The sequence below is a fragment of the Electrona antarctica genome (assembly GCF_951216825.1).
Source record: "Electrona antarctica genome assembly, chromosome: 12".
Lineage (NCBI taxonomy): Eukaryota > Metazoa > Chordata > Actinopteri > Myctophiformes > Myctophidae > Electrona > Electrona antarctica.
Window position 1 is genome coordinate 48,394,562 of NC_136793.1, and position 14,215 is coordinate 48,408,776.

The 14,215-nt window shown below is 45.2% G+C and overlaps 1 protein-coding gene across 3 annotated transcripts in view; it reads left to right on the plus strand.

The window, feature by feature from the left end:
- ttc28 (tetratricopeptide repeat domain 28) overlaps positions 1–13,040 on the plus strand; it is a 363,296-nt gene extending 350,256 nt beyond the window's left edge. For 2 of the 3 annotated variants that reach the window (XM_079516434.1, XM_079516436.1), the window contains 7 exons: positions 88–212; positions 1,143–1,377; positions 5,479–5,555; positions 7,288–7,311; positions 8,573–8,702; positions 10,457–10,564; positions 10,701–13,040. In XM_079516434.1, the coding sequence (XP_079372560.1) occupies positions 88–212; positions 1,143–1,377; positions 5,479–5,555; positions 7,288–7,311; positions 8,573–8,702; positions 10,457–10,564; positions 10,701–12,286 (2,285 nt within the window). In that variant the 3' untranslated portion in view covers positions 12,287–13,040. The remainder of the gene's footprint in view (positions 1–87; positions 213–1,142; positions 1,378–5,478; positions 5,556–7,287; positions 7,312–8,572; positions 8,703–10,456; positions 10,565–10,700) is intronic. The other variant, XM_079516435.1, reaches the window with a different exon arrangement.
- The last annotated feature ends 1,175 nt before the right edge of the window (positions 13,041–14,215 follow it).

Sequence of the window (14,215 nt, forward strand, 5' to 3'; positions counted from 1 at the left end):
TAAAACCTTGAGTATTGTCAACCACTTATGTCAGCATTTAAGCTTCAAACATTTGAATAAAGTTTATTTTGTTTTGTTTTTGTCCAGGGTATATGCTGATTGGCAATGACGTCAAACTGAACAGCCCCTCGTCCCTGATTGGCCAGGCTCTGGCTGAGATCCTGCAGTATCCGGATCGAGCACGGGATGCCCTCAGAGTACTACTCCACCTGGTGAGACATTTGCGCATGTGCACGCACGCAAGCACGCACGCACGCACGCACGCACGCACGCACGCACGCACGCACGCACTAGGGCATTAAGCAACTAGTCGACTAGTTTTCTAGTCTACTAGTAAATCCACTAGTCGACCTTGTTGGTACTAGTTGACTAGTAAGACAAAAGACAAAAAAAAGTTTATCTTTTTTATTTTTTTCCCGTTTTGTGGGCCTCAAGATCAGGTAGATTATAGTTATAGTTTTTACATAATAGGTAGTTAAACAACTAGTCGACTAGTCGACTAGTAAACTAGGCAACTAGTCGACTAGTAAACTAGGAAACTAGTCAACTAGTAAAAATGACTAGAAGTGAATGCCCTAGCCTGCATGCTCGCACGCACGCACGCACGCACGCACGCACGCACGCACGCACGCACGCACGCACGCACGTGTCTTTATAGGGAGAAATAGCTGATAATGACACCTACAGTAACAGACGCCAGGTTCATTACAGAACCACACGTACAGGCATACAGATCTCATCCTAATTAACCTCAGTTTCTATCTGTGGCTGGCTTTGATGTATATACAGCACTAACACACGCTTGTGCACGCAGACGCACGCACGCACGCACGCACGCGCGCACGCGCGCACGCACGCACGCACACACGCACGCACACACTACAAAGTAAGTCGTAACTAAAGTTTTCAAATAATTGCAGTGGAGTAAAAGTACAATATCTGGATCCGAGATGTAGTGGAGTGTACTTGAGTAAATGTACTTAGTTACTTTCCACCACTGCCCACAAGTAAATAATATAAAAACACACACACATGCACGCACACGCACGCACACACACACACACACAGATATTGCCAATGGTGACGGGCTCTCACACACATGCTCTCCTGGGCCGGCTCTCTCTCTCTCTCTCTGTCTGCAGGTGGAGAAGTCCCTGCAGCGCATCCAGAACGGCCAGCGTAACTCCATGTACACGTCCCAGCAGAGCGTGGAGAACAAGGTGGGCGGCGTGCCCGGCTGGCAGGCCCTGCTGACGGCCGTGGGCTTCCGCCTGGACACCACGGCGCCGCCCGCCATCCCTGCCGCCGTCTTCTTCCCCACGGCGGACCCCGGGGACCGGCTGCAGCAGTGCAGCACCACCCTGCAGTCACTGCTGGGTATGTTCCCTAGACCAGTGTTTCCCAACCTGTGTACCGCGGTACTTTACTGTGCCGTTTGATGTGTCCAGGTGTGCCGCCTGATTTGACCGAAAATTTAACACTAACCCTAACACTTAAACCCTCCCCCGAAAGCAATAGCTATTGAGCTGCAGGATTCCTATTGTTGCGTCGTCGTTGTTGTCACACGTCTAATTAATTAGACGTGCGACAACAACAACCACGGAACAATAGACTCTAACGACCATCGGCCATAGGAATGTTAATCACTAGTGGTGTCAAATCTGTCAAGTCTGGATCGGTCAAAATAGCGTCTGCATCGGACGTTGGTTCGATCCTAAAGTTGTGAACTAACTGCGGGAAAAACACAGATGTACAAGCCCAAAGTGCTGTGCATTGCGACGGGTAGATAACGTGTAGATCTGCTACTTCCAGCGCAGCAGCAGCAGACGGGATGCACAGGCAGATCCGACACAACTTTATTGCACACATCTGTGCTTTCATCCACGCTTCCATAGCCTTTTAAATCGTATTTCCCATCCACGGGCACAAGCAGTGATATCAGCAGCTTTGTGTTCTGTTGTCTGACGAGGGAAGCTACTAGCTAGTCGCTAGCATGGGAGCTAACGTTAGTTTAACTTCCATATAGTTAGAAGGAGCTAGAAGGAGTCCTCCTTAATAACACTATGTACTTTCCATCCGTTCCCCAACCCCTCACACTCGCTGCTGCGTTTACACGGGCAGACACAAAGACGAATGGGAATGATAGACTGCATCGTTGCGTCTGCCCGTGTTTAATGGTCAGGGTTTCACTGTCCACAGCACAGGCAGACCTGTCAAAACTATGCACTTCCCAAAACTCAGAGACATGCCACCACGTATAAATTCAAACCCACTTTCATTTATTTTATTCCATAGTCTTAGTTTTTCTCTAATAAAGTTGTTTTTAAAAAGCTCACTGCTCAGGTCAAATAGGCCTATTGATATGCAAATGTGATTAATTGAGATTAATTAATCACAAAGCCTCCAATTAATTAGATGTTTTTTAATGAAGTTTTAATGTAGAAGCTATAGATCTAGCTTCAAATAAAAAATCTAAAAAAGGTTAAATGTGTCAGACAGATGAGTGCTGTCATGTGTGTTTTTAAAAGTATATTGGGTTCAAAGAAGTTTTACTCTGTCAAAAGTATAATGTGTTTGGTATCAAAGACGTTTTACTATATATATATATATATATATATATATATACACACACACACACACACATACACACATGCACACCCCCCGTATATCTAGGTGTGCCCCGAGATTTTTAGGCTATGAAAAGTGTGCCCTGGGACAAAAAAGGTTGGGAAACACTGCCCTAGACCACTGCTTCTCACACCTTCTCATGTCAAGGACCCCCAAATGGACACTTATTAGCACGCGGACCCCCATTTGAATAAGATATGCCAAGGACCCCCATGAGGGACATTTTGTTTATGGCTCTAGCAGTGATTCTCAACCATTTTAATTTCAAGGACCCAGCCTGCATTAGGCTACGGGGCGGGCCCCCATTTAATGGCATTTCTATCTCTGGGACCCCAATTGATATATTGTAAAATCAATTGTACACTCTCTGAGTACACTCTCTGACCCATAAGGGTCCATTAGGTTCCTATCTATCATTTATAGGGACTCCCTGAAACTCCCTCAAGGACCCCTGGGGGTCCCCGGACCCCACTTTGAGAACTGTACTGCTGTAAGCGATGCAGTTATAGATCAGACCGGCTGCAGCAGTGCAGCACCACCTGCAGTCACTCCTGGGTACTACACGTTCTGTAAACATTACAGTCAGATCAGACAAAACACAACCATGAAAAAACTTATTTTGTTTCTCAAACTTGTTGTATTTGGCCTTGGACCCCCATCTGAAAATATGTTGTGCCAGAGACCTCCAATAGCAACCATTTGAGTAAAACATATATATTCAAAGATTTGCACAAATGTTCATGATTTTTCGAAAATAGCAATTCTACAAGCTCAGCTATGAGCTTGTATATCTGCAATTTTTGAATAGCCAAACTAAGTATAAAATATGGTTAAAGTGTTTACAATTATTGTGACGCCTATCACATTTTGCTGGTAGGACCCTGGACCCTACTTGGACAACCGCTTTTTCATTTGACTCGGTCTTGAATCGGTCTCGGACCAAGGGACCAACCCTTCCCCCACCGAGTCCACTTGAGTCACGGGTCACTACAATCATTTTATTATACCCATATTATAACGGTATAAGAGTCTGGCACTTATAGACAGCTATCTTGTTAAGTAACGGAGTATAGATGAAGAGCCTGCCTGCTCTCGCGTTTTCTGTACCTATCAATTAATGTGAATAAAATAAATCTGGTCTCGGTCTCGACTCGGTCTCGCCTCCCGTCGGTCTTGGTCTCGACTCGGTCTCGACCCCCTTCAGACTTGGTCTTGACTTGGACTCGCTTCAGTCTCTTGAGCAGGCTTCCAACTGTGTTGGTCTTTATCTCAACGAGACGAAAACTGAATACGTAAATATATGCAAATCCAACAATAACCACATTATAAAAACACTCCTCTAAAACAGGTTGATGACTACAAGTATTTGGGTTCATATATATCTTCTTCCCAAAAGGACTTTCAACTAGGAAGGGTATGGCCTGGTCAGCCTGCAATGACATGCATAAGATCTGGTCATCCCAGCTTAGTAAGATGTTAAAAGTAAAAAAATATGTAGGACGACCGTTGAGCCGATTCTACTCTATGGCTCCGAGACATGGACACTTTCAAAGAAACTAGAGAAACGGTTGGATGGCACTTACACCCGCCTTCTAATGAGAGCGCAAAATCTGTCTTGGAAGAGCCACCCATCGACTAATCTAATATACGGCAACCTTCCCCGTGTTTCTTCACTAGTCCGATCCAGAAGAACACAGTTTGCCGGCCACTGCTACAGAGCTGACAATGAGGTTATATCTTCCCTTCTTCTCTGGAGTCCTGCCTCAAAGCAGACCAGAGGTAGAAAACTGTCGTTCCCTGATGTCATCGCTAGGGACACATGCATCAGTAAGCAGGAACTGGGGGTGGCAATGAAGGACCGGGAAGTCTGGCGTGGCATTGTGAAATCCATGATCTCGACCGCGGTCGAAAAATGATGATGATGATGATGGACTCGCTTTAGGTGGGTTCGACTACAACACTAATTAGCCTTGTCAGGCGACGTGCGATGTGAAGCTTTTTCCACCGCTATATTGTGTGAATGATGAACGACGAGGTGTCGAGGCACGCGGACCAGCCCATTTAACACTGAACAAAATGCAACCTGGGAATAGAGTCGTGACTGCCTGATTATCAGACGACGCGATTATGGCCCCAAACTTCATCAGAGCCTTGAACCTCCGTGGACCTGTGGATTGGCTCATAGTTAGTGGTTCCCTCCTTCACACCTCAAACCATTGTTCTCAACAAACATGGCCAAAATTGCACAGTCGTGTGGACTAACCTCGCCTCACCAGGCTTTCCACCACCTCGGAGGAAAGCCTGATGGTCTCTGTTTCAAAAGTCCGTATGATCCGGTCGGGAGCGGATGATATTGTTACGTCATGTAAAGTCAGGAATAATCAAACGGAACTTCCTTTTCCCTCAAACCGGAAGAATAACAATAAAAGCTCTCGTAGCCTGTAGCTTTTATTGAGAAAAATCGGTTTGAGGGAAAAGGAAGTTGCCGCCCCGTTGTTCCTGCCTGTCGACTACAAAACAATACTACAACATGACGTAACGATATCATCCGCTCCCGACAGGATCATATACCCTAAATGAAATGGTGCCCAGGCTACGTGTGGACAGCTTCAGTTAGCTCTATATTATTTAAGCAGATAATAGGTCCATGAGATATTACATCTTGTCATTAAGAGTTTTCTTTTCACGATAATAGCTTCTTCTTGTCCCTTGGTCCTCTAAACCAGCTTTCATACGGTATTACCACATTATGAATCCACCTGCTTAGGCTTTGTACCACTTGGGTCATAAAGAATGCAGAGTCTGTATACTGTACGAATAATGAAGTGTTTCTTTGATGGCATCCCCCAGGCCTGCCGCCCCCAGCTCTCCAGGCTCTGTGCAAACTCATCACAGCTTCAGAGGCAGGAGAGCAGCTCATCAACCGGGTAGGCCCCCTCCCCTGCACTGCACTGCACTGCACTGCACCGCCACGCAGCATCACATACTGTAGCACCACATTATTAAGTCTCATACAACTCACTTTGGTCTTTACTTCAAAAGTCAAGCGATTGACGCTTGTGTTCAGAACTATGGAAGGCAAACCCTGCCCACACGTTTCTTTGAGTTGATAAGCCGGTGCGAGGCAGAACAAAGCATCGGTGTTCTACCCAGATAGCTGGGTTGCAAGTATGTCAGGACTGGTTAGGCACCGTCGCGCACCGCGGAGGCTAAAGCTATGGCTTAATCTGAGTTGAAATGTCTATAAACGAAGCGTGTACAAAGTCTCACCAACAATTGGGTTCTTGTTCCCCTGTATAGCTCATGATGGCGGAGAATTAACTGTATGTTGCTTAAGTTTGTCGTCACATGCTTGCATTGAAGTGGAGTGCGATTAGTAGGAGATTAGGGATTATTGCGCCTCATAATGTAACTTAACATACAGCACAGTATACAAAACTTGCTCTGCATTGGATGGAGTGTGGGAAGGGGAGGGAGGGAGAGAGAGAACCTATTTCAACCAGTCAATAACCAGGCTGAAACACTGATCGACACATATTGCAAAGCAACACATTGTCAACTCAATAACTGCAACAACAACGCTGGGTAAACTAATATGGTACCACTTTAGTGTTGCGTTTTCAGCTCGTGGAATATAAGCCAAAGATCTCCGAATCCACATTGTGCCTCCAATGTGGATCTCAGACTTCAGTCTGTAACACCAATCATCTATGACATATCCATGATGTATGACTCCAAATTTGGTTTCTGCACAAACTGAGCCCTTTTGACATCCATTATAAAGTTAAAGTTATATTAGTAAAACGTCCTGTGAAAACGTTGTAGTAGTAGAGGTACTTTTGTGGCCTTAATGGCCTAATGGCACTATGCATACAAAGTTTGGTAAACACACACACACACACACACACACACACACACACACACACACACACACACACACACACACACACACTAGCAGTAGCATGATCACTTTTGGTATTTTATTCTCCCTTGTGTTGTTGATACTGTAGACCGCAAATAACAATTCTCAATATAAAATTATTCATAAAAGTGATATATTGCCTAGCATTACAGAATTTACAGTAGGTATAGGTGTGCAGTGTACATATACATGGTGTTCCCATAGTGATCACACTGTGGCATACAACAGGTCTTTTCGAGGAAGCAAACTGATTGGTTGAAGCAGCCATCTAACCGTGCTTCAAACGAGCATGATGGAACGCCTAATCAAAACATAAAAATCAGCTGTGCTGAGTCGTGATTTTCTAGGGACATTTCCGGTCGTAGTGGCTACATCTGTCATTAAACATGTTTTAGCGAATATCATAGTTATAATGAAATTGACGTGTTTTTTTAAGGTTAACTGTTGTATAATCGCAATATTACACTCAAGGGTCGTGCTTTACCGTCATAAATGGCACTTCTGCGCTGATTACGGAACGAGCCGATAGCAAGACAGGTGTGCATTAATGACTGTAAAGCACACCCTCTCGTGTAATATTGTTTAAATCACTTGATGATAACATATTCCACAACAGCATTCTGTGTTAACTGTGTTCCTTCCTGTGTTAACGTGAACCCTTTCCTTTGTGAATGGCCTGTAATGCATGCAATTAAAAGCCTATTCTCTCTCCCCTGCCCCTAACCTGCGCTCTGAAGGCTGTTAAAAATATGGTGGCTATGGTAAGTGTGCCTTGACCCACCCCATGCATCTCTTCATCCCACTCCACCCCACCCCACCCAACCCCACCTCTCTCCATCTTCCTCCCACTGAGAAACACTGCAACACTCCTGCATATTTAAACAATATGAACCGCATGCATTGTTTCAGAATATGCTTTGATGTCTAATGTCGCTCCGCTGTCTCCCATGCAGTACAATGCAGTTGTAGAAATAGTTGCCTTTTGAAGTGATTGTTTTTCCAGAGTTTTCCATTCCACCGCTAGCTCCCGCAGTTAGAGAGATCGGCGAGATTACGAGTGTCTTTTGGGTTCACAGCCACGGACGGTTCACTCAGGGTCAGGGGAATGTTTCAGGGTGACCCAGGGGGATTAAAACAAACTGTTCATGATCGTGAAGAAACATGCGAGAAGGAGACAGAAGCAGGCTGGCATACACGTCACTCTTACAGAGGTGTCTCTGTTCCAAGCCAAATAATCCTCAAATAAAAGGGCCAACTTGTTCCTGAGGCAACGTGTAAACCCCCGCAGGGCAGGATGGGGAGATTCAGGTTGAAAAACCCCTTTATAGCTTCACAGTCAAAGGCTCTTTAGTTGTTAACGCTCAAGCCTAGGTGCACGTATCGACTTCACAAAGGTGTCAAAGGTCCGATTTTTAGCTGCTACGAGATTTGTTTGTTTTTGTTTGTTTTTTATTTATTTTTTATTTATTTTTTATTTATTTTTTCATAATATAGGCCATATCTAAGCCCGGCTTAGATTTCTTAGATTTCTCACAATCAATGGCCAGAACCTTATAGTTTTTTTTTCTTTCTTTAATGAAATCTATGTCTGACAACATTCTCTGATTAGTGTAATTTGAGTTATGTTCAAAAAGGGTAGGCGCAATAAGCTTCGGCTTCTGCCTTCACCTTTTCGGTACCACTAGTTATTAGTGGATATTAATGTATGTACGTCTGTATGTAATCCTTTTTCCTGTACGGACCGAAATAAAATCTATCTATCTATCTAACTTAGTTGTACCCCGGGAAAGATGATATCATTACTTTTCGGAGCTTTTCATTATGTGACAAGAAGCAACAAACCGAATCAGGTTTTTCCTCTTTGATTGTCTTGGTTTCTGTTCAAGTTTCACACCAACCAAATGCATTATAACCATCAGTCGTGTCACCATGTCAAGTTACTTCCAACTGTAATTATTTACTCACTCACTTTACCCCCCCCCCCCCCCCCCCACTCTTTCTCTCTCTCTCTCTCTCTCTCAGCTCCACCAGGTGCTAGTCCAACTACAGACAGGAGAGAAAGAGCAGGACTTCTCCTTGCTGCCCATTCAGGTGTCCATTAGTGTCCAGCTATGGCGACTGCCAGGTTGTCATGAATTTCTGGCTGCCCTAGGTGAGAACCGTCCAAAGACATGCACACACGCACGCACGCACGCACGCACACACACACACACACACTAACCTCTTAAGCCCTACATTATGCACTTCATAGTACAAAAACAGTCAAAATAGCTGATCTATGAGCTCCCAATGTGTTGCATCGTGACACATTTTTATTTTAGAGCACCTATTTTGGGTATTTTTGAGGGGCGCTAGCCCCTCCTATGTCCAGCTGTATGTGCACAAACGTTGTCCTACACAAACATTAGATTCCCATTGACAATGAATTGACAATTTTATGTCATAGTGTCTATTTTCCCTCATGATGATGATGGTACGATGGTAAGAGCACCCCGCTCTTCACACGGGTGTGCATTTTAAGAGATTTAAAGCAAGTCTCTTTCTTGCACACGTGGTGACAGGTGGGTAGGAAAAGACCAAACGAGGGTCTGATGCACTGAAAAAGAAAGAGCTCCTGCACACTCTCTGAGAAATGCAGTTAAAAGGGCTTTAATGGGAAATCACAACGTTTCGATCTATAAGACCGATCTTTATCTTTAAAGATAGACCGAAACGTTGTGATTTCCCGTTGTGACAGTGTGCGGGAGTTTGTTCTTTTTTGGTATTTTGAAGAGAGAAAAAATAAGCATTTTTGAAAAAACCTTTTTGGGGTTTACACAATCATTGCCGGGATTCCTTCAAAATAGGAGCTCTGGGGTGCCGGAAAGACATGGCCGCTTTTACTCTGAACCCTCCCTCCCCCCGGAAACAATCCGGAAAACAGAGAAATAGTTTGCTTTACTTTGCTAGTTTACCTTGCTATCGGTTTTATTTATACGATATATGATCTAAAAAGCGTTCATATTTTGAACGAGAGGCTGATGAGGAGCAGAAATGAAGCGCTAGTATATCCATCAGATCAAAACCACGGAGAGCGCCCTGGATTAGGAGAGACGAGGCATTCTTTCTGCCGCGCTAACAGCTAAGTCAACGGGAAGCTAATATGACCGTAGAGCGCGAAGTACGAATATTCTTCTCTCGCCTGGTATCATTGAGGATGCGCTAGGACGTGTACACACGTCGTATGGAGTCGTTGGTTCGATTCCCTATGACGTTTCCAGATGTCCTACGGATGGAATGTGTTAATGTAGTTTAATATCTGTACTGGGCTGTCCATGTAGCGTAGAGCTACTGAAGAGGTGCAGCTTGGCTTGGCACTTTGTGTGTTCGTGGGTGGGAATTATTGAGCTATATTAGATCTGGAAAGGGCACAGAAAATCTCCACCCACGCATTTCACTTGCTCACCCTGTGCATATTACTCACCCAGACGTATCTCTGTCCTTAGCTGGTCACAAACTACCTCCATGTGAAAGCCTGTGAGTCAAGTACTCAAGTTCATTGGGCGAGCCATTTTACTCGCTCGTTTAATGGACCCAAACTTGGAGCAACTCTTATTGGTTGGTCTAGGCACCTGTTCAGCATGAATGGAGAACTTGGAGATATAAAGGTGAACCTCTGCATGCATTGCGAATTTAATTTCGACATGTATATCGGAGGTGGACGAGGCATGTGGTTTTCTACATCTAGGCTACAAAGTGGAGTTTGGCAGTGACAAGGGACCACAGTACATTACAGAGGGCAGAATTGGCAATGACTCAATTGGGCAGAAAGTCATAAATATAAGCAGTTAATTTTCTTTTCTTTTCTTTGCCTTTTTGTGAAATGAATATCTCAGTGCCGACTGTTGTCCCCTTGTGTGTGTGCAGGATTTGATCTGTGTGAGGTTGGCCAAGAAGAGGTGGTATTGAAAACAGGCAAGCTAGCCAACCGCCGCACCTTGCACTTTGCTCTGCAGTCTCTGCTGGCACTATTTGGTAAGTACCATACAAAACGTATGTAGGCCTATAAGCCAATATTCATGCACATTATATCTGCATAAATCCTCTTCATCTCACCAGTCCCATGATGGTACATTAGATTATTCACCATGTCTTCATCTTTTTTTTTTAGACTCAACAGAACTGCCCAAGCGCTTGAGTCTGGACAGTTCATCTTCTCTCGAATCTCTGGCCTCTGCTCAGTCTGTATCGAACCCCTTGCCCATGGGATATCCCAGCCTGCCTTTCTCTCCTCCTTGCCTGGACAATCTGGCCTCAGACGCCATCTCTGTCTACAGCCTTAGCTCCGTAGCTTCCTCTATGAGCTTCGCTTCCAAGTCGGAGTGCGATTTCCTCGGCCACCGGCAGCGCAGCGGGGCCACGGCACACTACTCCATTCACAAGCATCCTCACGTTCCCCGCAGCCGCTCCTCGCCTCATGGGGCCGCTGCCGCGGCAGCAGGGAGCCGGGGGGAGGAGGAGGAGTATGAGGGCTTCTCCATCATCAGCAGCGAGCCACTCGGGAGCCACTGTGACTCCCTGCCTCTGCCGCCCGGCCACAGCCAGCGCCACCACCGTGGAGGCAGGGGGGTGTCCACTGGGCCCAGTTCAGGAACAGGGAGAGGCTATGCTGTATCAGTGTCGTCGAGGGGCAGCGTCAGCACCCCGACCTCCCCAGTCAAAACCTGCCTGGTGCCGAGCCCCAACTCGCCCTTCCAGAAGGTCGGCAAGGTGAGCAGCTCCGACACGGGCGAGTCGGATCAGTCTAGTACGGAGACGGACAGCACCGTCAAGTCCCAGGAAGAGAAGACGGTCCCTCTGGACCCTCAGGAGCTGGCCCAGAAGATCCTGGAGGAGACCCAGAGTCATCTGCGGGCGGTGGGCAGCCTGCAGCGGGCCGGGGCAGAGGGAGCGGCGGCATCTCGGAGCAGTGCCTTCCGCTCCTCGGAGACCAGTGCGTTCAGCCGGCCCAGCAGCAGCACCAGCGTCCGAGCTCAGTCTTCCCCGAGGCCCAAACCTCCGTCCCGCTCCTCCTCCCTGCAGAAGATAAGCTCTGGCTACAACAGCCCTGCCGTCTCTGAGTCCTCCCAGAAGGAGGGCAGCCACCCTTCTCCGACTCTGGACGCACAGTTCAAACTCAAGTACCCCAGTTCCCCGTACAGCGGCCACATCTCTCGGTCTCCGAGCAACATTTCCCCCAGTTCAGGCCACCAATCCCCATCCGGCAGCGCCCCGTCCCCCGCGCTGTCCTACTCCTCCACAGGCTCCGCCTGTTCCACGTCGGCTGACACCCCCGACTTGGACCGTCTAAGGAGAGGGGTCATCGACGAGAAGGTCCAAGCCATCCACAATCTGAAGACATTCTGGGCCAACGCTGCTGCCCAGCGGGACGCCCACATGCGTCCCGTCAGGGGCATCCACGGCGCTCCGGGTCCCCATGCCTCGACCAGGAGGGACGTGCTGAGCCTTCTGAACCTCTCCCCACGCCACTGCTCCCCTACTGACACCCAAGACAGCCTGGAGCTGCGGGAGCTGGGGCTGCAGTCTTTGGACAGGGGCAGCAAGAACTCGTCCAACGGACACCACCCCAGGAAGGTGGCCCCCTCTCCCACCATTTCCACTAGCAGTAGCCCCGGCGCGCGCTCTATCAGACTACCTGCCGGCAACGGATACAAGTTCCTCTCCCCTGGCAGATTTTTCCCTTCCTCTAAATGCTGAGACACTTTAAAAAAAGGTTCCTATACTTTTACTTATCATTTTACTATCCTGTGTGCTGGAGGAGCATGGCACTTTCACGAGGGCCACTGTCGGCCCACCGAACTTGATTGACAGTGGAAAAAGGATTTGATCGGTCAATGAGTGTGATCCGCCCCAGAGGCACATGAATGCTTAGAGTGTCTTGTCATTGTGCCCATAACACTGTAAATGGCAAAGAGAAATACTCAACGACCTGATACTGTGTTTGTGTGTAACTGTGTGTCAGGTAGATGTAAATGCCAATTGGTATTTCCTCCAAAAAAGAAAAAAAACACTTTGCTGTTTGTGTGGGCCAAAATGCAACAGCTGTAACTGGTTTCCTCCACATTCAATTGTTTTGTTTTGTTTTTAAATCTAATGGTTATTGTTATTATTGTTTGTTATTGTTATTAATATTATAATTATTATTATGTTTTGTAAATTAATTCCAGTGTTTCACAATCAGTATTAAGCGTTTTTATATTATTAAAAAAGTGAACAAACCTGTACCATGTAAAGATGGATAGAGTGGAAAAAAGATTTAATATTTTTTATTGAAATCAAAAGGGCATTTTGCCTGATTTCTTTGTGAATTGAGTGTCTGCTCCGAAGCATGGATTCTCTTGCTATTCAATGTTAAGTACCACGTATGACTTTTTAGCCCATGATTTTTTTAGATTAAACATGAAAATATCATGACAACCATCTGTCATTTATCAGTAAACTGTTTCAATAAAAAAAATCATGTTTGCTTTCTTGTATTTGTCTTTTTTCTTTACTTTTTGAAGCATATCAGAGAAGCATACCTGACAAATAATATTTCACTTCCAGAGTACAGACAGATGAGATGCATACAAAGGTAGGTAACGAGCGGGTGTAAGTTATGTCCAGCACATTCCTCTTCTTTTTTTTTTTAAATATATGTTTATTGGTAGCAATTTTCAACAATTTAAGTTTAGTTTGAACATACCATTTTTTTCCATTTTATTTTAGAACTAGTTCATCTTTTACTCAATTCGCCAGTTGATGATGTCATTTGTCCATCTGTGGTCCAGCCCTGTGTTTATGTGCTAATAAAGATTTTAAATTGTTTTGATGCTCATATTAACCTTAAGAAGTTGTTTTTTACGTGAACTATTTCTAAAGCAAACAATATATTTAAGTTTAGTTATATAAGGCAATTATATTATATTAAGGCATACAAGACTTATTACATTAGCGAGGGATCCTTTTAAGAATAGAGGAAGTAGAATGTTCACAGAATGCCTGCTATGTAATGGCAAGCAGGCTATGTTTCCAACCAACTCCCAACCCACACCATTTGGAAATCCCACTGAAGTGGGCCTAAATGTTTGCTGGGGCGATTCGTCAACAGCAATGTTAATACATTTATTGGCCTACTTTCTCATTGTCTTTGTAATAAATAAGGCTATGGGCATGATAAACTAATTATCACCCAGTATTCATCATTGACCAAAATATTCATCCTCAGACATTAATATGCAAGTCCTTGGTCGGATGACCCTAGTAGATCAATGACAAATGCCCAGGCGGCAATTAGCAAATGGGGTGTTTATTTCCTTTGTTAGAAGTGGGCATGTAAAGCCCTTTGACACTGTAACTGTGATTAATAGCTATACACAAACTAATTTATGTATATATTATTTTGAGGAATATATATATATAACGCATTGTGGGCAATCATTATTTTGTCTATTACATCACATAGGCTACCTATAGGGTAATTTATTAACAAAGACAATGAGATGATACAATTTGATAAAGACTTTAATTGAATGAATAGATTAACATTATTGTCTGCAAAGAACTGCCCCACCAAACACAATTGTAGTTGCTCTGGGATTCCCCAACAAAATGTGGGGAGGGATCGAGGCCTCGCCACTCTTCGGC